Source organism: Mytilus trossulus, chromosome 5 (assembly GCF_036588685.1).
Source record: "Mytilus trossulus isolate FHL-02 chromosome 5, PNRI_Mtr1.1.1.hap1, whole genome shotgun sequence".
NCBI lineage: Eukaryota > Metazoa > Mollusca > Bivalvia > Mytilida > Mytilidae > Mytilus > Mytilus trossulus.
In genome coordinates, this window is record NC_086377.1 from 357,315 (window position 1) to 382,548 (window position 25,234).

Here is a 25,234-nt window from a genome sequence, read left to right on the forward strand (position 1 = left end):
TTTTATTTTAAGATCTTTTAGAAATTCTTGCAATGATTAAAAAAAAAAATTTCATCTTTTTATTGTTAGATATCAGAATGTCTAAATGTATCAAATGTGTTCGCATAGGACAGTTGTTATTCAATTTAGAATTTATTGTGAGTTTGAAGAATGGACAAAACAACAACAGTAATTATTATTGATATAATTACAAAGTTCTATTATTCTAAAAATAGAACTTTACAATAATCTCTGAAATAACAGTATCCTGTGTGTTAATTGACATTTTTATTTCCAGATATTTGAGATTTGGTAGAGGTCAAAGAATTGATAGAGAAAGGGGGTGGGGGGATGATTTTCTTGTTTATGTAATATATTTATAATTGTGAAAGTGTGATAAGAAAAAAAGAGTAAAATGATCAGTTTTTAATTATTATTTTTTTTAGATTTAAAAATGACCATCAGCTGGATGAGAATCATACAGTGGTTGCCACGGCCAGGGGGTCATTTGACCATCAGGGAGGAGTGTTGGAATCTCCAGAGACAGGGGTCAGTATCGTCATTCCAGCCGGTGCCATCCCAGAGGGAGTACAACAGGAAATATACTTCAAAGTCTGCAGGGATAATAATATACTTCCTCCATTAGATAAAGAAAAGGGTAGGTAACTCCACTAAAATAAGGAGAAAAAACATAGACTTATCATTGATTTATTATCATTTGTTAAATTTTGTAATGACAAACCACGCATATAAATGTTAGGACACAATGCTTATAACCACAAAACACTGATCAATTTATTAGAGTTCTGTCCCTTTACAATGTTCTCTTTGTAAAATTTGCCTCAATTAAACCTTTTGAAACTTAAACACAATGCTTTTTACTAAAAAATTCAGATCAAGTTTGAATAAAGTTGGCATGGCTTTTAATGATTTAGAGTTTTGTCCATTTACAAAAGGAAAAATTTCTAAAATTTTCATTCCTAAAGTTTGCCTCAATCAAATGTTATGAATCTTATACACAATGCTTGAAACTTCAAAACACAGAGCATGTTCGAATTTAGTGGCATCATTTTTTTATGTTTTACAGTTCTGACCCTTTACAAATGAAAATATGGCAAAAAATTGCTAAATTTTTTGATTTTGTTCTCTTACTTAAGGTTGCCTCAACCGAATGTTATGAAACTTGTACATGATGCTTTTAATAACAAAACTCAAATCAAGTATGATTTGGGTAGTGTCACTGACAAAATTTGGTGACACCAAATTAAAAACAGGTGATAAACATTATGCTTACAGTCCTTGGATGGTGTAAACTTCCCACTAACACCATACCCCATTACACCATACACCATACCCCATTACACCATACACCTTGTACCATTACACCATACACGTTACACCTTAGCACCATACACCTTACACTTTACACCATACACCATTACCCATTCTATCTTCACGATCCGAAATTACCCATAATGCAATTAAATTTTAAATATTAAGATTTTTATTATGTTTATGCTTACAATCCGAAAAAAATCAATAAAAAAAAAATCGTTTGCAACCAATGAAAGGTCGTACACAATCATTCACACCATTCCCGATCGCACGTTACACAATCACACCATTCCTCATACACCATTACACCATTCCCCTTACACCATACACCTTACACCATTGCACCATATGCCATACACCATTACACCATACACGTTGTTTTGGGAAGTTTACACCATCCAAGGACTGTAGTATTTTATTTTCAGCATCTGCAAAATATGCCAAAAATTTCTATTTATGCACACAAAGTTGTGAATGCATGTTTAGTTTGATTTTATTCTTTCAGGTGAGACCTTATTATCTCCCCTTGTGATGTGTGGACCTCATGGTTTGAAATTTCTACTACCAGTTGAATTACAGCTCCCCCATTGTGCCTCAGTCAATCCAGAGAGTTGGTCGTTTGCTTTAAAGTCCAGTGATTCTCCTTCAGGTTAGTAATTAACCCGATTCTGTGCCTCAGTGAGTTAACCTCTCCCCTATTGTGCCTCAGTCTATCCGTATGACTGGTTAATTGCTTTTGATAAGATATAAGGTGCCAACCTTCACCCTTAACTGAAACAATAGTGAAAAATCACAATAAAGAAGACACACTATAAGTCTATTTGATACTTTAGGTAAGTAACGTTTCCATTATGTGTAACACTTATCTCAATATTGACTCAGTGAGTAGTCACCGCTGCAATTGTGAGTAATAAGAAGATGTGGTGTGAGTTCTAATAAGACAACTTTCCAAAATTTGTAAAAGAAAACTATTATAGGTCAAAATACAGTCTTCAACATGGAGCCTTGGCTCACACCAAACAGCAAGCTATAAAGGCCCCCAAAAATTACTAGTGTGAAACCATTTAAATGGAAAAATCTACTGTCTAATCTTTATAAAAAACTAAAAACACTTATGAACCACATTTACAAAGGTAACTACTGAACATCAAATTCCTGACACTTTATGTAAGTAACGTTTCCCATATATGTAACACTTATCTCAATATTGACTCAGTGAGTAGTCACCACTGCAATTGTGAGTAATAAACACATCTTTTAGTCTCAATAAGTAAATTCTCTCCAATTGAATTACCTTTTCAATCATCATATCATCTTTGTAATGTCATTTCAAGAAAAAAAGTTGAAGATCAGCTGTTATTAAATGTCTAATTCTTAATACAGTGTCAGAAATAAATTATTTAAATTTATTTACTTATTCGCCCATTTCAATTTTAGATTTGATAGATCAGCTTATTATATAACTGTGATGTAAAAAGCCAATAAATCAATTAAATCATAAAAAAATAACCAATTTTATAGTTGTCTTTTAATTAACAAATGTTTGTTGATGTTTTGCCCTAAAATGAAAAATTTAGAAAGCATTAGACAAACACAAATTTTCTTTCTTTCTTGTCATCCCGAATACTGTGTATACGTCATTACTTTAACAGGTTAGCCAACCAGTTATTGCAATCTCTGCCCACAGTGCTAACAAGCTCTTTGATTTGTTTACAGGTCAGCCAACATATAATTGCGATCTTAGCCCACATTGCATACAAGCTCTTTGATTTTTTTTTACAGTTCAGCCAACAAAAGAATGAAACCTTTGCCGACAGTGCTCACAAGCTCTTCATTTTTTTACAAAAACAACAAAAGAATGAAACCTTTGCCCACAGTGCTAACAAGCTCTTTGATTTTTTTACAGTTCAGCCAACAAAAGAACGAAACCTTTGCCAACAGTACTCACAAGCTCTTTGATTTTTTTAAAGTTCAGCCAACAAAAGAATGAAACCTTTGTTCACAGTGCTAACAAGCTCTTTGTTTTTTTTACAGGTCTGCCAACAAAAGAATGTAACCTTTGCTCACAGTGCTAACAAGCTCTTTGATTTTTTTTTTTACAGTTAAACAAACAAAAGAATGAAACCTTTTGAACACAGTGCTAACAAGCTCTTTGATTATTTTTACAGTTAAAGCCAACAAAAGAATGAAACCTTTGCACACAGTGCTAACAAGCTCTTTGATTTTTTTACAGGTCAGCCAACACAGTGGCAGAATATGAACTTGGCTGGTACAGAAGGAGTAACACAAGGACGGGTCGGTAAAAGTAAAGTCTCTGTACTAGTAGATCATTTCTGAACAAGACAATCATTAATGGAGGAACAGACACTTTGTTATAAGTGAAAAATACAGCTGATTTCTATAAATAGATCATGATGCAAACTGCTTATATCTCAGTCCCTTTCATATAAAACATTTAGATTGAGGCAGAGAAACCTGAACTTTTTAAAAATTCAGATTCATGCAAGGAATGGGAAGATAACTCTTTTTAAACTAATCTGATTAATGTATGAGGTTACAAGAGCGCAATTATTCGTAATGCATTTTCCATAGGATACCACTAGTGTTCCGTATTTTTTTTCTCGAAGACTACACAAACTAGGGAAAAACGGGTGGCAGTTCCTGTTACTAGAAATACCAGTTTTGCATTACAACCAAAAAAAAATATAGGGTCATGCCGCTCAAATTGACCTAAAATGCAGTTGAAAAAAATCGTCTACTTTTTTCGCTTAATGAAAAAGGCATATTTTTAATGGCTCCGACGTGCAGAAATTGAAGATATTTTCTACACTTCGTAAAATGTGAATATGATTTTCGGCAATTTTTAAACCTAATTGAATAAGCTTTCGATTAAATGTAATTCCAATCCTGTATCAACCAATCAGAAGCCGTATAAGATTCTTTTCTGAGTACCATCTTGGGGTAAAAAACTTGCCGGTAAAACGTAAACAAATAATTGCGCTCTTGTAACCATGAGGAAGGGGAGAGCAATCATATAAAGTAATATGATGAAAGGGAGACAATTCTTATCAATCAAATTTGATTGTTGAATGAAGAAGGGGAGATTGTTTTAAAACAAATCAGATTTTTTAATGAGTAAGGGGTGATCACTCTCATAAAATAAATATGATTGTTGTATGTGGAAGGGGAGATAATTGATAAACAAATCTGATTGTTTTATGAGTAAGGGGAGATCACTATGATTGTTTTGTAAGAAAGGGGAGATCACTCTACTTGTTGTATAAGGAAGGGACTGTTATAAGATGTCAGGCAGCTGGAAAGGAACAAACCAGATCCTAGTCAATGTTTAATTGTGTATATTGATTTCTTCATTGATATCATACAAATATAACCAAATAATTTTAGCTAAAAATATCTTCGTGTCACAACAGTTTATGTTTTCAAATGAATCTTATTGCTACAAGGGGTTTATTTGAGATTATATTTCACATGTCATAACTGTATTAATTGTAACAAATATTCAATAAGTGTTAACAATTTATCAACCTTGTTTAAAAAAAAAATCGTTTTTTTCTTCCCTTATTGTGTTGTGCCGACCTTGCAGAAGTAAACCTAAAGGATTATCTATATGTTATGTTTTATACCTGTTTCCTATATAATGACATACACATTTCAAACAACAGTGCCAAAATGTTATTATTAACTTTCAACAGATGAAAAGTGTTAAGTAAATGAAATTTGAAGTCAACATTGTTTATTTTTTAAAGAAATTTAAGTAAACTTACACTTGTGTTTGTTGTGTAATGAATGCTCATTGTGAAATTAAATTGAAGTGCAGCAACGTTTATTTTGTAATGATATTTAAGTTCAACAATGTTTATTTTGTAATGAAACTTAAGTTCAGCAACGTTCATTTTGAAACGATATTTAAGTTCAACCATGTTTATTTTGTAATGATATTTAAGTAACAACTTTTATTGTGTTTATTTTTGATGAAATTTAAGTTCAACAACGTTTATGGTGTTATGAAGTTTGAGTTATCTCAAAGATTATTTAACAGATATTAGATAAGAACAACAATCTTAAAAGACCACTTCCGAGTTTGTCTGTCACTGAAAAAAACTCGTCAATTATGCGTGCCTTTATTACGTCATTTAACAGATTGAGGGGGTTCACTTCAGCACTGCTGAAAGACAATTATGAGAACTCAATTTGCAGAATAATTCGTGCAATATAGCTTTATAGTTCTCCAACCATTCACTCAACATGGAAAGGAAGTGACGATGCCCCTAAATGCACGAATGATGTTCACTAAAACCAAAGTTTTTTACGGAAAAGCATAAAACTTGAAAGTTGTCTATTATCATGATTATGTAATATTATGTAATAAGATTTAAGTTCAAAAGATTTTATACAACATTATAATTGTTTAAAGATGTGTTTAATGAATATCAATTTGTAAACAGCTTACTTTTAGTGAGTGAATTGTTATTTTTTTTGAGGTTGTGATGACTGTTTGGTTTTTCATTATTTTATTTCTTGGTTGTGTTTATAAAAAGGTTTGATCAAGAAATTTGTTTAACATTTGTTTATTTTTTTTATATGACTATCATTGTCCACAGAGTTTTTTTTTATTATACCACTTCCCCTCTTTACATACATTGTTATATTGACTCATTGTAAAACGATTTCAGGGGTTGGGAGTTATCTCCCCTTCTCAGTTTGGGAGTTATCTCCCTTTCTCAGTTTGGGAGTTATCTCCCTTTCTCAGTTTGGGAGTTATCTCCCTTTTTCAGTTTGGGAGTTATCTCCCTTTTTCACGTTGGGAGTTATTTCCCCTCATTATCAAAGCAACAATACTCAGTTAAAGAACAAATACATATTTTGCAGCAATTCATTTAGTAATTCAGTTTTATAGTTTATATGAACAGTATATTTAAACACATAGCTAGATGATTTATCTCTTTCAGGGCAATTCCATTAAAATGAGATTAGGGGTAGAAGAAAGTGAAGTTTGACAAGGGTTTTCTTTTGGTTTACAGAATATATACAAAATGTGTACATTGTTGGAAATACATAATTTATTAAAAAAAAACTTAAGAAACAGGACAAAAAGTAAGGTTCACTGAGCTTTTCTCCTGTTTTGAAGCGAGTAAATAAACATTTTATTTTCTGACAATGTACATATTGTTTTTATCCTGCAATTTACACCTAGTGCTTGAGCATTAGTTGTTGAAAATCAAAATAATTGCTTTTTTTTTAAAGAAAAAAAATCTTGATGAATGGAAAATAACAGAAATAAAATATCTTGTTCAGGAAAAAATTATGAAACTCCTTTCCTACCCTCTCTGTTCCATTTTAAAGAAAAGCCCTTAACATAAGAATATGCATAATCTCCCCCCCCCCCTTCATTTCTCCATATATACACATGTTCTTTACTTATTAGTTAGCATTCTACCCATACCTGTATCTGTATCCAATGAATTTCTGTCAATATAGGCACACCCCCTTTTATGGAGTAAAACAATAAAAATAGTTCCAGCACTGCAATAGTATTGAATATCAATCCACCAATATATTTACACAATGAGCATTATGTAGACAGTTCACAGTTCAAATTACGATACTTATTTATTCTTTTATATGTAAAAGATAAAAATTGTCTGTATACTATTAAAATAGGAATATAAATATTTAAGTTCATAAAATATAGGATCACATTTAGTGCTTAACCATTGGTGGTAACAAGGAGGGGCCCAGTCCCCCTTTTGTGAGACAAATTTGGTTGATTATATAGGGAATCAATGAAGCCTTATTGATGCAGGCACTACCTTAGGTCAGCAGCCCCCTTATTAAAAGTTCTGGAATCCGCCACAGTTAACAATTCGGATCAGTAATTTGTTTATGTTAGACTAGATGTTATTTATACAAGAAACAAAGGTTCTTGTGTAAAACATTGTTAATATCCATAACACTATCACTCGAGTTAAGTGGGGAGATATGTAAAAATTTGTTAATTCAGAAATTATTTTTGTGCAATTTTTTTTGGGGGGGGGGAGGGGATAATTTTTTTTATCTTTAAAAATTAAGAATAAATTATTGTGTTTTCTTGATATACAGTGTACAACAGTGTTATTTGAAGAAAAAAAAATGCAATACCTAATCTGCTCCAATTTTAACATTGATAAAAACATCACAGAAATTTGTGAATTTACAATGTGATTTATTTGTTTGTGCCAAAATGTTAATGTAGACTGCTGTTTATAACTTTGCATTAAGAATGGTAGATATATATACAGTGTACATACAATTATTTTAAATTGTAAATTTTTAAAATTGTTTTTATTTTCAAAAATTTTATTACTGGAATATCTTTGTATAATAAATTGTTGAATGTGTTATTGAAAAGTTCAAATATTCATTTTATAAAATATCTTTATTTGTTGCTAAAATAATAATATTAAGCAAGATATATGAATAAATGAGTGATTTAAGGATGTTACCTCTTTATTTTGAATTTTTGCCAGATATTTGGATTCCTCTGAATTTATCGATGTATTGCCAAAATAATTTCTTCTTAGAAGAAAAAAAATACAGTACTAATTTAAGGATACCGTTAGTTTTGTTCACATTCTATTATCACAGTAATTATTTCTAGGTTGTATTGTGTTACTTAGCAACATATGTCTGCCATTATGAACAAAATCTAAAATGAATTTTGATTGGTTGTTATTCTGTTGTTACCATGGTTGTGCTTTATACAAAAGTTTATATTTCTTACAAGTTTTACATTTAAGTGATATTATATTAGTTATATACCATTGTAAATAGAGTTTATACAAAGAAGATAAAGTTTTATTGTTTCACATTATACTATGATACCAGTTAGTATATTTATTTTCATTGAAAAAAGGGGGGGGGAATAAATAGACGATTTCGATTACGTACCCTTGTCTCCAGAGTTTATCATTTTCCTACAGCTAACCTTCTTTGTGGTTGGACATTAAATCTGTACCTATACAGTGTGTTAAATGTCTTCCTTTTTACATCATAACCCATGGTGGTGCTCCTACTAAAGGAGGAAGATACAGAACATACAAACATTATGGTACTCAGTCAATTAATACATGTGACAAGAAACCCAAGGAAAATCAAGTGCATTTTAGGGGAGCAATGACTGATTTTCAACGACTTTGTCATTTAAAGGAAAATAAAGCATTATTTTTTCCAAAAAAATGGCATTATTTCATTTGGATTCAGTTTTGACAATATTACAACATTTGTATTCATTTTGTTTTCGTTTCACATTTAAAAGCATAAAAACTATGACAGCTGAGGGGGGGGGGCAACATAATTCTATTGTCAATTAAAGTATATGATTTGTTAACTTTTTCTTCTTCAAAACACCAACAAGAGAGTTAGCAGGTATGCTAAATGTTAAATTATAGTCAGCTGTTAATAGTATAGCTAGCCATCAATATATATTATATTAGTTGTTGGTAATACATTTTAGACTGTTTTTCTGGGATAACTAACTGGTATTATTATTTTAAAGTGTGATTTGTACATCTACCGTTCATTATTCCTATCCAAACCATTGTTAACTGCATATTATCATGATTAATAAAATTTATAAAGATATCATTTTTGTTCTTTTACCAGAGATCCCCCTTTTCTATTTCTTAGATTGATTGATTGATTAGTGATCAACACATCTTTCAAAACTATTATTCTGTTTCTTTGTGGTCAGTTCTTATTGGTTGAGGATTCTGCAGTGACAGTAGAAAACCACTAGCAGCCAATATTAATATTTAGATTTAGAGTCAAACATACCTGCTACGTTCAAGATTTGAACTTATAACCCTTGTTTATAGGCTTAGCAGCGATATTTTTGCTCCTTAAACCACGCGGTCACCATCATTTGGTCTTTGGTGGATAGTTGTCTCATTGGCTATCATATAACAAACATCTCCTTGCATTTCAGACCTTTACAAAAAAATAATTACTTTAAAAGTTTATTGTAGCATCATCTTCTGTTTGAAAGAAACACAAATGTGTAAGGTTACTTAATTACTAGAAAAACTTAATGTGGTATGAGTGCCAATGAGACAACTCTCAATCCATGTCAAAATCTAGAAAAGTAAACCAGTATAGGTCAAAGTACGGTCTTCAATATCGGACTTGGCTTGACCAAATAGAAAGCTATAAAGGGCCTAAAAAAACATGTCCAATATCATTGCATTTAGTATGGTCTCCATTTTCACTCGACTAGTACGCATCTTTGTAATAGGGCTAGCTGAAGAATGCATTCGGGTGAGGGATTTTCTCGCTGTGTAGAAGAATCATTGGAGGCCTTTAGCTGTGTTTTACCCTTTGGTTGGGTTGACTCTTTGACACATTCCCTATTTCTCAATTTTATTTTTCTATTTCTATTTACAGGTGTGTTCCATAATTTAAGGTCCATTAGGGATATTGATCAATTTGTGATGTAAAGATATAATTTATGTTATCTATTGGTGTTCGTTCCTGTTAAATACTAGCTGTTGGCTTGCTGGCTAATTGATGTTTATCCTTTCAGTGAATGAGAACAACAAATCTGTGTTGTACATATATATTATGTAATCTGCTGTTGTTTACAGGTGTGTTCCACAATTCCAGGTTCAATGACCAATCTGAATTATATAATTTTTTTATTTTTTTTTATTTTTATGTGTTTTAACGCCTGACTTTAAAGTGGAGGAATCCGTAGTGCCTGGAGAAAACTACAGAACTTCGATAGGAAACCTGGCAATCCTATAGTCAATTAAGATTGCAGTCGAGTGCACCTGCACGAGCGGGGTTCGACTCACAACCTTAGTGTTGACTGGCTATACACAGAAGATGAAGCACTTACACCACTCGACCAACGACCTTTGTATTGTAGGGATATGTTATGTAATCTGTTGTTGTTTTTTGTGTTAAATACTAGCTGTTGGATTGCTGGCTTATTGATGTTTATCCTTCCATGAAGGAGAACAACAAATCTGTGTTGTACATATATATTATGTAATCTGTTGTTGTTTTTTGTGTTAAATACTAGTTGTTGGCTTGGTGGCTTTCTGATGTTTATTCTTCCATGAAAGAGAACAACAAATCTGTGTTGTACATATATATTATGTAATCTGTTGTTGTTTTTTTGTGTTAAATAAAAGCTGTTGGCTTGCTGGCTTATTGATGTTTATCCTTCCATGAAAGAGAACAACAAATCTGTGTTGTACATATATATTATGTAATCTGTTGTTGTTTTTTATGTTAAATACTAGTTGTTGGCTTGGTGGCTTTCTGATGTTTATCCTTCCATGAAGGAGAACAACAAATCTGTGTTGTACATATATATTAAGTTATCTGTTGTTGTTTTTGTGTTAAATACTAGCTGTTGGATTGCTGGCTTATTGATGTTTATCCTTCCATGAAGGAGAACAACAAATCTGTGTTGTACATATATATTATGTAATCTGTTGTTGTTTTTTGTGTTAAATACTAGTTGTTGGCTTGGTGGCTTTCTGATGTTTATTCTTCCATGAAAGAGAACAACAAATCTGTGTTGTACATATATGTTATGTAATCTGTTGTTGTTTTTTGTGTTAAATACTAGTTGTTGGCTTGGTGGCTTTCTGATGTTTATCCTTCCATGAAGGAGAACAACAAATCTATGTTGTACATATATATTATGTAATCTGTTGTTGTTTTTTGTGTTAAATACTAGTTGTTGGCTTGCTGGCTTTCTGATGTTTATCCTTCCATGAAAGAGAACAACAAATCTGTGTTGTACATATATATTATGTAATCTGTTGTTGTTTTTTGTGTTAAATACTAGTTGTTGGCTTGGTGGCTTTCTGATGTTTATTCTTCCATGAAAGAGAACAACAAATCTGTGTTGTACATATATGTTATGTAATCTGTTGTTGTTTTTTGTGTTAAATACTAGTTGTTGGCTTGGTGGCTTTCTGATGTTTATTCTTCCATGAAAGAGAACAACAAATCTGTGTTGTACATATATGTTATGTAATCTGTTGTTGTTTTTTGTGTTAAATACTAGTTGTTGGCTTGCTGGCTTTCTGATGTTTATCCTTCCATGAAGGAGAACAACAAATCTATGTTGTACATATATATTATGTAATCTGTTGTTGTTTTTTGTGTTAAATACTAGTTGTTGGCTTGCTGGCTTTCTGATGTTTATCCTTCCATGAAAGAGAACAACAAATCTGTGTTGTACATATATATTATGTAATCTGTTGTTGTTTTTGTGTTAAATACTAGCTGTTGGATTGCTGGCTTATTGATGTTTATCCTTCTATGAAGCAGAACAACAAATCTGTGTTGTACATATATATTATGTAATCTGTTGTTGTTTTTTGTGTTAAATACTTGTGTTGGCTTGGTGGCTTTCTGATGTTTATCCTTCCATGAAAGAGAACAACAAATCTGTGTTGTACATATATATTATGTAATATGTTGTTGTTTTTTGTGTTAAATACTAGTTGTTGGCTTGGTGGCTTTCTGATGTTTATCTTTCCATGAAAGAGAACAACAAATCTGTGTTGTACATATATTTTATGTAATCTGTTGTTGTTTTTTGTGTTAAATACTAGTTGTTGGCTTGGTGGCTTTCTGATGTTTATTCTTCCATGAAAGAGAACAACAAATCTGTGTTGTACATATATATTAAGTTATCTGTTGTTGTTTTTTGTGTTAAATACTAGCTGTTGGCTTGCTGGCTTATTGATGTTTATCCTTCCATGAAGGAGAACAACAAATCTGTGTTGTACATATATATTATGTAATCTGTTGTTGTTTTTGTGTTAAATACTAGCTGTTGGATTGCTGGCTTATTGATGTTTATCCTTCCATGAAGGAGAACAACAAATCTGTGTTGTACATATATATTATGTAATCTGTTGTTGTTTTTGTGTTAAATACTAGCTGTTGGATTGCTGGCTTATTGATGTTTATCCTTCTATGAAGGAGAACAACAAATATGTGTTGTACATATATATTATGTAATCTGTTGTTGTTTTTTTGTGTTAAATACTAGTTGTTGGCTTGGTGGCTTTCTGATGTTTATCCTTCCATGAAAGAGAACAACAAATCTGTGTTGTACATATATATTATGTAATCTGTTGTTGTTTTTTGTGTTAAATACTAGTTGTTGGATTGGTGGCTTTCTGATGTTTATCCTTCCATGAAAGTGAACAACAAATCTGTGTTCTACATATATGTTATGTAATCTGTTGTTGTTGTTTTTATGTTAAATACTAGTTGTTGGCTTGGTGGCTTTCTGATGTTTATCCTTCCATGAAAGAGAACAACAAATCTGTGTTGTACATATATATTATGTAATCTGTTGTTGTTTTTTGTGTTAAATACTAGTTGTTGGCTTGGTGGCTTTCTGATGTTTATCTTTTCATGAAAGAGAACAACAATTCTGTGTTGTACATATATGTTATGTAATCTGTTGTTGTTTTTTGTGTTAAATACTAGTTGTTGGCTTGGTGGCTTTCTGATGTTTATTATTCCATGAAAGAGAACAACAAATCTGTGTTGTACATATATATTATGTTATCAGTTGTTGTTTTTTGTGTTAAATACTAGCTGTTGGCTTGCTGGCTTATTGATGTTTATCCTTCCATGAAAGAGAACAACAAATCTGTGTTGTACATATATATTATGTAATCTGTTGTTGTTTTTTGTGTTAAATACTAGTTGTTGGCTTGGTGGCTTTCTGATGTTTATCCTTCCATGAAAGAGAACAACAAATCTGTGTTGTACATATATATTATGTTATCTGTTGTTTTTTGTGTTAAATACTAGTTGTTGGCTTGGTGGCTTTCTGATGTTTATCTTTCCATGAAAGAGAACAACAAATCTGTGTTGTACATATATATTATGGAATCTGTTGTTTTTTGTGTTAAACACTAGCTGTTGGCTTGCTGGTTTTTTGGTGTTTATCCTTGTATGATATAGAACAATAATTCTGCTATATAAATATTTTAATATTCCAAATATATCAATTGCATATAACAGATAAAACAGTATTTACAATATAAAAATAATCTGTAGCGTGAAAGACATGACTATAAATAAATGGCACTATATAACAATAATTAAGGTCTGCATTTAGGGGACTTATTTCTTTAATTTTTAACATTATTTTCCTTATTTTTTTTCTTTCATTTCACTTGGAATTTAATACTAATATCTAATTAGTTTAATAGTTTCAGATTTGTCTTTCTTGTTTATTTCTTAAGATTCTCTTAACACCTTTTTTTATCCGTATTTATAAATCTTTTTCTTAATACCTTTGTAAATTCTGGTTACTAGTAATTATTTATTTTCCTTATGAAAAAAATATTTGAATTCTATATGGTTTTGTATATTGCACAGACTCCTTTAATGAATAAGGTGGGGAATTGAAAAACCAACGTTTGGCCTCTGATTACAGAAATGATTATACATAATACTCATTCACGACTTTTTAGGCCAGTTTTTATATAACATAATACTAGTAGACAACATTCCAAACACACCACTCCATGATCTAGACAGTTTCCCTGCCCATAAAACCCCAGGAGGGCACCAGTTTATAGCATTGATAAAATCCGATGAAGCCGAAAGAAGTGACAATCGTGCTTCCAGTAAGTTGGCTTTCAGTACTTTGGCTTCTGTAGATATGCTCTCTAGGGATTCTTCTCTGTAAAAACAAATGGGTAACAGTAATTAGCGCACATGGAAGAGGTGATTACCTAAAGGTCAATACAACTTCATAATCCAAAGAGAAATTGGCAACAACAACAATTTATTAAACACTACCAAGAAAACTTGACTGAGTTACAGAAATCATAACAAACATTGGGAAGGCAAGTTTAGACATGTTATATGAGATTACACCTTTACCTGTATGTGAATGGAACAACTTAAATTTCAACTTTTAAAATCATGTATTCCTATTTTTTTTTAAATGATTTTCTAGTTTGTCTGTTTGTTTGTTATTTGTGGCAGTATACCAAATATTATCAGTTGACTCCAAATATTGTTATATCTGTGTCTGTCTGTATGTCTGTTTTTTATTTGTCTTGGTATACCATGCATGCTTACCTTTCATCAGTGGACTCCAAATATTGCTGATTCTTTGTCCGTTTGTTCGTTTGTTTGTTTGTTTGTTTATTTGTTTGTGTGTCCGTCTGTCTGTTTGTTTGTTTGTTATTTGTCTCTGTATACTATAAATTCTCACCTTTCATCAGTTGACTCCAAATATTGCTGCTTCTTTGTCTGTTTCAACTTTTTGCTTATCAAACTAATACTAACTAATTGTCTGAAATTATAAACATGTATTGACTTATCTCATGAAGCATTGGCATCCTACCCTAACCATCTAACTGTCTGAAATTATAAACATGATATATTGGCATTGTCATCCTAACCCTACATCTAATTCCTACCCTACCCTAAATTATAAACATATATTTTGTATTATCTCATACAGCATTGTTAACCTAACTCTGAGTCCTACAATCGTGTTCAAGAGACAATTTAAAGAAGTAACGGAAGAGTGAAATCAAAATTAGAAGATAAATCAAACAAACAAACAAAGCTCAAATTATATTATAATGCTGTTCTTCCCTCCTAGAATAATTAGTGAGATAAGTGATCAGGTTCACCATCAGTAACGCTGTTCCTAGCAAGGCAAATATTAGGTTCACTATTAGTACAACTGTTCTCTTCTCCTAGATTAATTGATTGTTGTTACTTCAACAACACTTAAAGATGTATTGGATATATCAAGGTGGTATGTGGGCCCAGAGTCGACATTCAATCCTAGTTAATAATAATAATAATAATAATAATAATAATAATAATAATAATAATAATAAAAAATGATAATAATAATAATAATAATAATAAGAATAATAATAATAATTATATTGTATAGCAATATAATATTTCCCACAGAACGTAACTAAAAGTTAGCGTGCAATAAATTATAATATTGCACTAGTGCAATAAATCTTCAAAATTCATGACGTCATCAACGTTTAAATCTTAGTTTCAACCAATTTTTACTTTCAAATATTATATTGCTATACAATAAAAGGGTTATTGCATGAATATTGGGGAATATTGTCCCTCGTAGAACATATATTGCACTCGCAAGCTCGTGCAATATAAAATTCTACTCGGGACAATATTCCCCAATATTCATGCAATTACCCTATATAATAATAATAATAATAATAATAATAATAATAATAATAATAATAATAATAATAATAATAATAATAGTAATAATAATAACAATAATAATAATAATAAGGATTGGAGTCAAACGCACGAGTGATACTTAAACCACTCGACCACCAACATCTATTTTCCTAGAATAGAAAATTCAAGGAAATAATGTAATAGTAAAATCAAAGTTAGAAGATCAAACAATGTTAAAATTAAAAAAAAAATTTTTTAAGATAATTATAGATGTACAAACTTACTATCCACACTGATATGTGTCCATGTTCCGGACCATATGAGTATTTGGACCATACGCGTATGGTCATGACCATATAGGTATATACTCATATGGTCCGACCATACGCGTATGGTCCGACCGTACGCGTATGGTCGGGGTAATTAACACTCTGATACAGTTTACTTTTAATACTTCTAAACTCTTCATATGGTATGACCGTTCATTAAAAATACACTATCATAAACTGAAGGTAATTTTATTATTAACATAATAAAAGATTAGCTAAATAAAAATTAGAAGTTTCACAAAGTTAATTTTACTTACTTGTCAAAACTATAATAAACACATTTTATATCGATGGTCATTATACCGATGGTCATTACCGATTTGTTATAACGAGTGAATGGCAATATGTCAACTTTTAAAAATAAATTCCAAAAATTTCTTAATGAACTTTTACAGAAGAAGTCGATAGAAAGTAACATGGTTTATTTAAGTTGTCTTGTGAATATGGTGTATTGCAGTTTTGTTACGATATTTGAGATCCAGAGCTTCTTAAAAACACCGTAGACATATTGGAATGGCCCAAGACCTCGATATCACTGTACGCAGCTACACAAAATATCTCTTTTCATTCGCAAAAAAAAGTGTAAATGAAAAGGATCGTGCACAACCAAAACTTGCAAATTCAAAAAAGCTATGATACCACGTGGAAGTAAATGTCACCCCAAGCCTGCATGCAAGAATATAATTAGCGACGAAAACTAACTATGGCATCAATATTTAATATTTACGTAGTATTTGAATTATAAAAATAATACATTGTCATGTTACCATCAGTTTTTTTAGATAAAGTTTTTATATGGTCATGACCATACGCGTATGGTCCAAATACTCATATGGTCCGGAACATCCACACTTGTATTATATAAAGAATATCTTAAGATAATTATAGATGTACACACTTACTACCCACACTGATATGTGTCCACACTTGTATTATATAAAGAATATCTATTCATAGATGTACACACTTACTTGAGTATTTCAGCGACTAAAGAAAGAGCCCAGATCATGACGCCTAGCACCCACCATTTCTTGGAGTCTGTGTTGATCACCTGTTTGTCAGCTAACCAGGCAATATGCTCCACAGGATAAAATGATTGGTTAATAATGTTTGTTAACAGGTTCAATATTCTTAATAGTGTGCTCTTCTCCTAGATCAAAATGATATCCAATAAATCAATTAAAGAATGAATAGAAATTAATAAAAATGAATAAAATGAATAAAAATGAAAGAAATCAAAGATTAAATACTAGTAAATAAATAAAACTGTTAAGTTAAATTATTTCCACTTGTTAATTTTTATCATTCTCTTATCCATACGATATTAAAGGGGGTGATGGGGGTGGGGGAGAGGTGTTGTGTCATTATATTCTTATTTACAAAGCGAAACAGGTTAAGCTTTAACTTGTTTAGCTTGATATATATTTTGATATAAGCGTCACTGCTGAGTCTTATGTAGACGAAACGCGCGTCTGGCGTACTAAATTATAATCCTGATACCTTTGATAACTATTTACGCCACTGCCAGTCTGGGTCGATGTCACTGCTAGTAGACGTTTCGTCCTCGAGGGTATCACCAGCCCAGTAGTCAACACTTCGGTGTTGACATGAATATCAATAATGTGGTCCTTTTAATAAATTTGCTGTAACAAAACTTTTAATTTTTCGAAAAACTAAGGATTTTCCTATCCCAGGCATAGATTACCTAAGCCGTATTTGGCACAACTTTTTGGAATTTTGGATCCTCAATGCTCTTCAACTTTGTACTTGTTTGGTTTTTTGAATATTTAGATATGAGCGTCACTGATGATTCTTATGTAGACGAAACGTTTTATTTGTTTACTAGTATTTTATCTTTTTGGTGTGAGTCAAAGCTCCGTCTTTGAAGACCGTACTTTGATTTAAAGGGAGCTACCATTTGATTTTTATGGGGGGAGAGGGGGGGGCTAGGATGAAATTTGAAAAAAATTAGGCAGGAAAGGAGGTTTGAGTAAAATAAAGGCAGGATGAGACACTTGCAAAACAAAAAAGTCAGGACGAAAATTTAGGTAAAAAAAAGTCAGGATAAACTAAAAAACAAAAGGCAGGACCAAACAGAGTGAAAAATAAAAAGGCAGGACAGAGATTACAGATAAAAAAAAATGCAGGACAACATTTTTCATCGTAGGCTCCCTCCATAAAAATCAAATGGTAGCTCCCTAATGGTTTACTTTTATAACTTTTGACTTTTAATGTCTCATTAGCACTTATAACACACGTTCTTATATCTTCTTACTATGAGCAATTCAAACGACGGGTGTCATGTATGGAGTAGAATCTGAATACCTTTTCAGAGCACATGAGATCATCACGGAGTAGAATCTAAATACCTTTCCAGAGCACATCAGATCATCACCGTTCTTTGATGTGGTTTGTGTAACTGTTGTTCAGTTTTTAGTGTTTTAGGTAGTGTTATAAAGACTGCTGTTTGTCCTAAGTCGTATTACTGTTTTTATACGCCCGTCAAAATTTTGACGGGACGTATTATGGTAGACACATGTCCGGTGTCCGTCCGTCCGTCCGTCTGTCCGTCCGTCTGTCTGTCTGTCTGTCCGGCATAAACATGTCGCACCGTAACTTGAGAACGACTTATTCAAATTTCATGAAACTTAATATAGTTGTTTCTTATGATGGTCAAATGATCTGTTACTTTTTGGTGAAAATTAGATTTAAACTTTTTGATTTACGACACTTTGTAACTAAAACAGGGGTGTGTTTTTTTTACATGTCGCACTGTATCTCAAAAACGATTCTTGATTAAGGCTTAAAACTTTGAACACTTCTTAGTTATATTATTCTTAATATATGTATACTTTTTGGTGATGATTCAAAATTTCATTTTTGAGCTATTGAGTATTTTGTAAAAAAGGGGGAGTTTTTTTTTACATGTCGCGCCATATCTCAAAATCAATTTATGATTATTGCTACAAACTTTACACACGTCTTTGTTATATTAATCTTAAGATCTGTATACTTTTTAGATGATGATTCAAACTTTCATTTTTGAGTGATTGAGTATTTTGTAAAAAAGGGGGAGGGTTTTTTACATGTTGTGCCGTATCTCTATAACAATTTATAATTATTGCTTAAAACTTTACACACTTCTTGCTTAAAACTTTACACACTTCTTTGTTATATTAATCTAAAGATCTGTATACTTTTTGGTTTTGATTCAAAATTTTATTTTTAGTGATATTTAGTTTTTTGTAAAAAAAAAAAAAACAGGGTGTGTGTGTGGGGGGGGGGGGGGGGGGGGGGTCCCGCCGTGTCTCAAAAACTATATATTGTTATTGCTTGAAACTTTCTCAGAAACTATTTATGATTATTGCATATAACTTCCACATAAGACGTCGGGCGTATCATGCGCTCATGGCGCAGCTGTTTATTTCCCATGGTGTCAGTTTATTGTCAGTTGATACATTTGTAATGCACCTTTAAGGAACTCTTTCTATTCACGAGTCATCTGATGTAATATTTATACGTTCTACATTTTAACCTTGTGATTGTGATCTCTCATTGATAAATATCCCTCTGAAGAAATTCATATAAACTTGATAAAAATAGAGACACGTTTAGATTGCACATAAGGTCAAGCAAAAAAGATGAGTGTTTCCTGGATTCCCTAATATATATATATAAAGTTCCCTAATAATATAGGAAATCCGGGAAACACTCATCTTTTTTGCTTGGCGTTTTCTAATATATATATTATACAGAAATGTATTGTAAACTATAACAATAAAATGTGACGTGATCACAGAATGACACAGAAATTAACAGCCATAGGTCACCGTACGACATTAACAATATGCAAAGCCAACACCGCCATAGGGAATTCCCCGAAGGCCCCGAAATCACAATTGTAAAACAAGAAAACTAACGGTCTTATTAATGTATATCTCTTTGACACATTCCCCATTTCCATTCTTAATTTTATGTATAGATATAAGAAGAGGTGGTATGAGTGCCAAAGAGCAACTCTCCATCAAAGTCACAATTTGTAAAAATAAAACCATTATCATTGAAAGAACGGTCTTCAAAACGGAGCTTTGACTCTCTCCGATCAGTAAGTGTATGTATAAATAAAATTGAGAATAGAAATGGGGAATGTGTCAAAGACACAACAACCCGACCATAGAAAAAAACAAACATCAGAAGGTCACCAACAGGTCTTCAATGTAGCGAGAAATTCCTGCACCCGGAGGCGTCCTTCAGCTGGCCCCCTAAACAAATATATACTAGTTCAGTGATAATGAAAGCCATTCTAATTTCCAAACTGCACACAGGAAACTAAATTAAAACATTACAAGACTAACAAAGGCCAGAGGCTCCTGACTTGGGACAGGCGCAAAAATGCGGCGGGGTTAAACAGGTTTATGAGATCTCACCCCCCCCCCCCCCCCCCCCTAATAGCTCTAGTCAATGAAGAAAAGTAAACGCATAGTAATACGCACATTAAGATTCAGTTCAAGAGAAGTCCGAGTCCGATGTCAGACGATGTAACCAAAGAAAATAAACAAAATGACAATAATACATAAATAACAACAGACTGCTAGCAGTTAAATGACATGCCAGCTCCAGACTTCAATTTAACTGACTGAAAGATTATGATTTCATCATATGAACATCAGGCACAATCCTTCCCGTTAGGGGTTTAGAATCATACCATTATAACATATATGAGAAGAACATAACCCGTGTCATGCCAACAACTGTTTTTTGAATAAATGTATTTTGTTCCGATGCAAAGACCCTATATGTATATCAATATTAACGCCAAAATATGCAATCTTTAATGACCTGACAACAGTATCGTAACTATATCCCTTTTTAATAAGTCTATTCAAAGGTTTTGCTAGTTTCTGAGGTGAATACTGACACCTTTGTGCTTTATAAAGAATATTTCCATAAACAAATTGGATGTGTACTACCTGAACGTATAAGAAGTCTGCATGTTGAGCTATATTTACGAATGATGTCCTTATACCGATGATAAAATTTAGTAAATGTTTTGACTAGTTTATGATATCGAAAACCCTGCTGTAATGATTTTGTAGATGTTTTTGTAAATGTTTTTGTGTCCTGTTAAATTGTACCTTTTAAAATTGTTATACGATGATGACTGATGTACCCATATTTTGACTATTTTATTAATTGTGACTGTTTATTTAACGCATCATGTCAATGTAGCGGAATTTGATGAGACTGTTATTAAAGTGAGAGGGTTAGCGCTATAGAACCAGGTTTAATCCACCATTTTCTACATTTGAAAATGCCTGTACCAAGTCAGGAATATGACAGTTCTTGTCCATTCGTTTCTGTTGCGTTTTGTTTTTTGATTTTGCCATGTGATTATGGACTTTCCAAATTGATTTTCCTCTGAGTTCAGTATTTTTGTGATTTTACTTTTTTCTCAGTAATACATACATTTCTCTCGTTAAAATCTAAAACAGTGTTACATACACGAGCGAAGCTTATATATATATATTAAAAAAGGGGTGGTCAATAAGTTAACCAGGATGGTTTCTAAATTTGGAGGCACGGTTAACAACATCTCCTTTAAAACGAGGATGTCTGATTCCGTTTAAAATACGTTTTTACAGGTACAAGCAAACTTCAAAACCAAATCTTTATATATTTGACAGAATCCAATTAAGGTTTCCATTAATTTTTGGTAAAACAATCCAGCAGTACATAGATAATACGTTCAGTATAAAATTTGAAACGTCACAACGTATAGAACGACTTGTGGTAAATAAACACCGTAAGATTGAGTCAAATGGACATAACCACTAAAAAAGTAAAATTAACAATAGGAAACGGTGATGTTTAACTCCACCAAATTTTGTATGTGTGCGTGTACCAAGCCAGGACACTCTTATATAGTGGTTGGCGTTTGTTGCTGTGCTACTTTTTTGTTATTCGCTCATTTTTTTTTAACATGACTTACCAGGCCTTTAGTTTTCTCGTTTGAATTGTTTAAAATTTGTCATTCCGATGTCATTTATAGCTGACTATACGGTATTATAGGGTTATTGCATGAATATTGGGGAATATTGTCCCGAGTAGAATTTTATATTGCACGAGCTTGCGAGTGCAATATATGTTCTACGAGGGACAATATTCCCCAATATTCATGCAATAACCCTTTTATTGTATAGCAATATAATATTTGAAAGTAAAAATTGGTTTAAACTAAGATTTTTATGTTGATGACGTCATGAATTTTTAAGATTTATTGCACTAGTGCAATATTAGAATTTATTGCACGCTAACTTTTGGTTACTTTCTGTGTGAAATATTATATTGCTATACAATAATATGCTTTGTTGAAGGCAATACGGTGACATTTAGACGTTATCTTTTTTTTTACATTTGGTCTATTGAAAAGAGTTGTCTCATTGGCAATCATACCATATCTTCATTTTCATATTTAAAAGGTATGAGTGAAATAGGCAGCCACTGTCACCGGCAAGTTAACAAAATAAAAACTGTGACCTAAATCTCGAATATAAAGATTGTTTGAGAACGAAAATGAAGTTTCTTCAACCAATCATGTGTGTTATTAAAATTTGCTGTTATAAAATATTAAAAATTATAAATTAAGGAATGTATCTCCCTCATGCAAAGCTCTGATTCCTTTCACGGATTTGGCTATACTTTTTGGACCTTTTGGATTATAGCTCTTCATCTTTTATATAAGCTTTGTATTTCAAATATTTTGGCCCCGAGCCACGAGCATCACTGAAGAGACATGTATTGTCGAAATGCGCATCTGGTGTAAGAAAATTAGTACCGTTAATTTAATTATAATGTTCCGTAAGATGAAGTTTCAAAATAATTTTTATGACACACTATACACTTAAATTGTGTTTTTCATCAAGTACCATATATATATTAATCTTAATATACATTACTGACATACCGGCGAACTTTTACAAATTAAAACTATTAACAAAATATGTAAACAATGTAAATAATTGATATGGTGTGTACATACATTACTTTTACGTTTATGTGTCAAAATAGGATGCAGTTTGTTTGATAAATTAACTCGTATTTAACCAATCAACAAGAAGATTTAATTGTTATTATAAATAGGAGACACTTTAATAAACATACACAAGTTTGCACCTGTCCTAAGTCAGGAATCTTATGTTCAGTAGTTGCCGTTTGTTTATGTGGTTCATATGTGCTTCTGATTTCTCGTATTTTATATAGATTTGGTCGTTGTTGTTTTTTCGTTCGAATAGTTTTGCACTAGTAATGTCTGGAACCCTTTATGGCTTGGTCTGTTGTGTGAACCAAGGCTCCATATTGAAAACCAAAATGGTTAAAATTAAGGCCATCATTGAATTGTCAATGGATACAGTAAGATGTGGTGTGAGTGCCAAATGAGACAACTCTCCATCCAAATAACAATTTGAAAAAAAGTAAACCATTATAGGTCAATGTGCGGCCTTTAACACGGAGCCTTGGCTCACACCGAACAACAAGCTATAAAGGGCCCCAAAATTACTAGTGTAAAACCATTTAAACGGGAAAACCAACGGTCTTATCTATATAAAAAAAACGAGAAACGAGAAACGAGAAACACGTATATATTACATAAACAAACGACAACTACTGTACATCAGATTTTTTGAGTTGATGTATTCCGTATATATCAGGAACAGTCTATAATATACTATAAATAATATAGACTGTCCCTGTATACTTTTTTTTATATACACTGCATATATGCAAATAATCATAATAATGTAGGCGACAAGTACTCTAGAAAAACAGTGACCATGGTGAAGGATCCAGAACTTTTTATAAGGGGCATTCTTTTCAGAAGTCTCAGCCCCAACCCCCTGGATCTGCATATATGGGAAATACTACTAATACAAAAATCGTATACACATCATTGCTTCCAAAGCAGGGAACAACAAGCGTGACATGATTCGTTCAGGCACTGCTGTCAAAAGGAACGTGCCACAAAATGATAAAATAGCCTTGCCATACATCATGATTATTTGGACTACGTCAACTTTGTTTGGCTAGAAATTGAGAATGGAAATGGGAAATGTATCAAAGAGACAACAACCCGAACATAGAAAAAACAACAGCAGAAGGTCACCAACAGGTCTTCAATGTATAACGAGAAATTCCCGAACCCGGATGCGTCCTTCAGCGGGCCCCTAAACAAATAATATAGTAGTTCAATGATAATGATCGAACGCCATACTATTAAATTTCCAAATTGTACAAAAGAAACTAAAATTAAAATAATACAAGACTAACAGACCAGAGGCTCCGGGCTTGGGACAGGCGCAAAAATGCGACGGGGTTTAACATGTTTATGAGATCTCAACCCTCCCCCTATGAGGGGGAGGACAGGGGGTACCCTTCTCCCTTCTCCCACCCCTCTTCTCCTTTCTCCTACCCCTCTTCTTCTTTCTCCCACCCCTCTTCTCCATATATTTTTTTTTAATTTACCGGAAAAAAGAGAGATATTTTATTTTTTCATATTTTATTTTTTCTCCAACTTTTTCTCCTTTCTCCCAGCCTTCCTCTCCTTTCTCCTTTCTCCTACCCCCTTTCTCCCTGTCTCCCTTTCTCCCTTACCCCTGTCCTCCCCCTCCCCTATACCTCTAGCCAATGTAGAAAAGTAAACGTAGTTAGATAATTATTTTCAAATATTTTTTTTTATATTTACACGCTTTATAATTGATTTAAATAAAAATGTCAAAGTCGTTTATCTCAATGTCTCAATGTAATTAAAAATGTGAAAATAATAGACATCATTAAAATTAAATGTTGATATCAATACAATGTGTCCTACATTCTGACCTTTGTAATAATTTTACACGTCCTATTTCTTGACCTTTGATAATTTCTTACCTTACTCCCTGTTCCGTAAGAAAGATTGTAGAATAGCATTGGCAAGTCATCAAATAATCTTAGGATTACTCGGCAACCACCTAGATCTGTAGCAATAGCGCGGATCCGATCAAAAGCTAATCCCTTTCGGTCCCCACTTACAAACATACAAACATAGGTACTGAGTCGTATAATTCTGTCATGTCCTCTGTATGTTTCTAATACGCGTACAAGATCCATGATTGATGATACAAGTTAGAAGTGTGTGTGTTTGTGTACTTTGAACCTACGTCTGTTCTAAAGTGAAAGTAAATCACGTGGTTTAATATTTCCCCATTGTCAACATAAGAATACCACAAAATAAGATAAAAGTATAGAACACAAAAACGAAATAAAAATAAATTGAAATAAAAATTTAGAAATAGGCTTTGGGACTTGATTGGGCAGTT

At 32.2% G+C, this 25,234-nt stretch overlaps 2 protein-coding genes across 14 annotated transcripts in view; one reads left to right on the forward strand and one right to left on the reverse strand.

Moving 5' to 3' along the window:
* The window catches only part of LOC134718429 (tight junction protein ZO-1-like), a 117,970-nt gene extending 109,530 nt beyond the window's left edge, over positions 1-8,440 (forward strand). For all 13 annotated transcript variants that reach the window (XM_063580928.1, XM_063580930.1, XM_063580933.1 and 10 more), the window contains 4 exons: positions 426-637; positions 1,820-1,963; positions 3,548-3,867; positions 4,331-8,440. In XM_063580928.1, the coding sequence (XP_063436998.1) occupies positions 426-637; positions 1,820-1,963; positions 3,548-3,651 (460 nt within the window). In that variant the 3' untranslated portion in view covers positions 3,652-3,867; positions 4,331-8,440. The remainder of the gene's footprint in view (positions 1-425; positions 638-1,819; positions 1,964-3,547; positions 3,868-4,330) is intronic.
* Positions 8,441-13,420: 4,980 nt separating this feature from the next.
* On the reverse strand, positions 13,421-25,113 carry LOC134718431 (peroxisomal membrane protein 11C-like). Its single transcript, XM_063580944.1, has 4 exons — positions 24,807-25,113; positions 16,853-17,031; positions 14,585-14,665; positions 13,421-14,044 (listed from the first exon to the last, which is right to left on the reverse strand). Exons 1-4 carry the CDS (start codon positions 25,023-25,025, stop codon positions 13,819-13,821), a joined length of 705 nt encoding a protein of 234 aa, XP_063437014.1. The 5' UTR covers positions 25,026-25,113; the 3' UTR covers positions 13,421-13,818.
* Between the last annotated feature and the right edge of the window lie 121 nt (positions 25,114-25,234).

Coding starts and splice junctions, on each gene's coding strand:
- LOC134718431 (XM_063580944.1), bottom strand. CDS start 25,025: ATGGATCTTGTACGCGTATTAGAAACATACAGAGGACATGACAGAATT. Junction 17,032..24,806: donor CTTACGGAACAGGGAGTAAG/GTAAGAAATTAT, acceptor ATTTTGATCTAG/GAGAAGAGCACACTATTAAG. Junction 14,045..14,584: donor TTGGAGTCAACTGATGAAAG/GTGAGAATTTAT, acceptor TTGTTTTTACAG/AGAAGAATCCCTAGAGAGCA.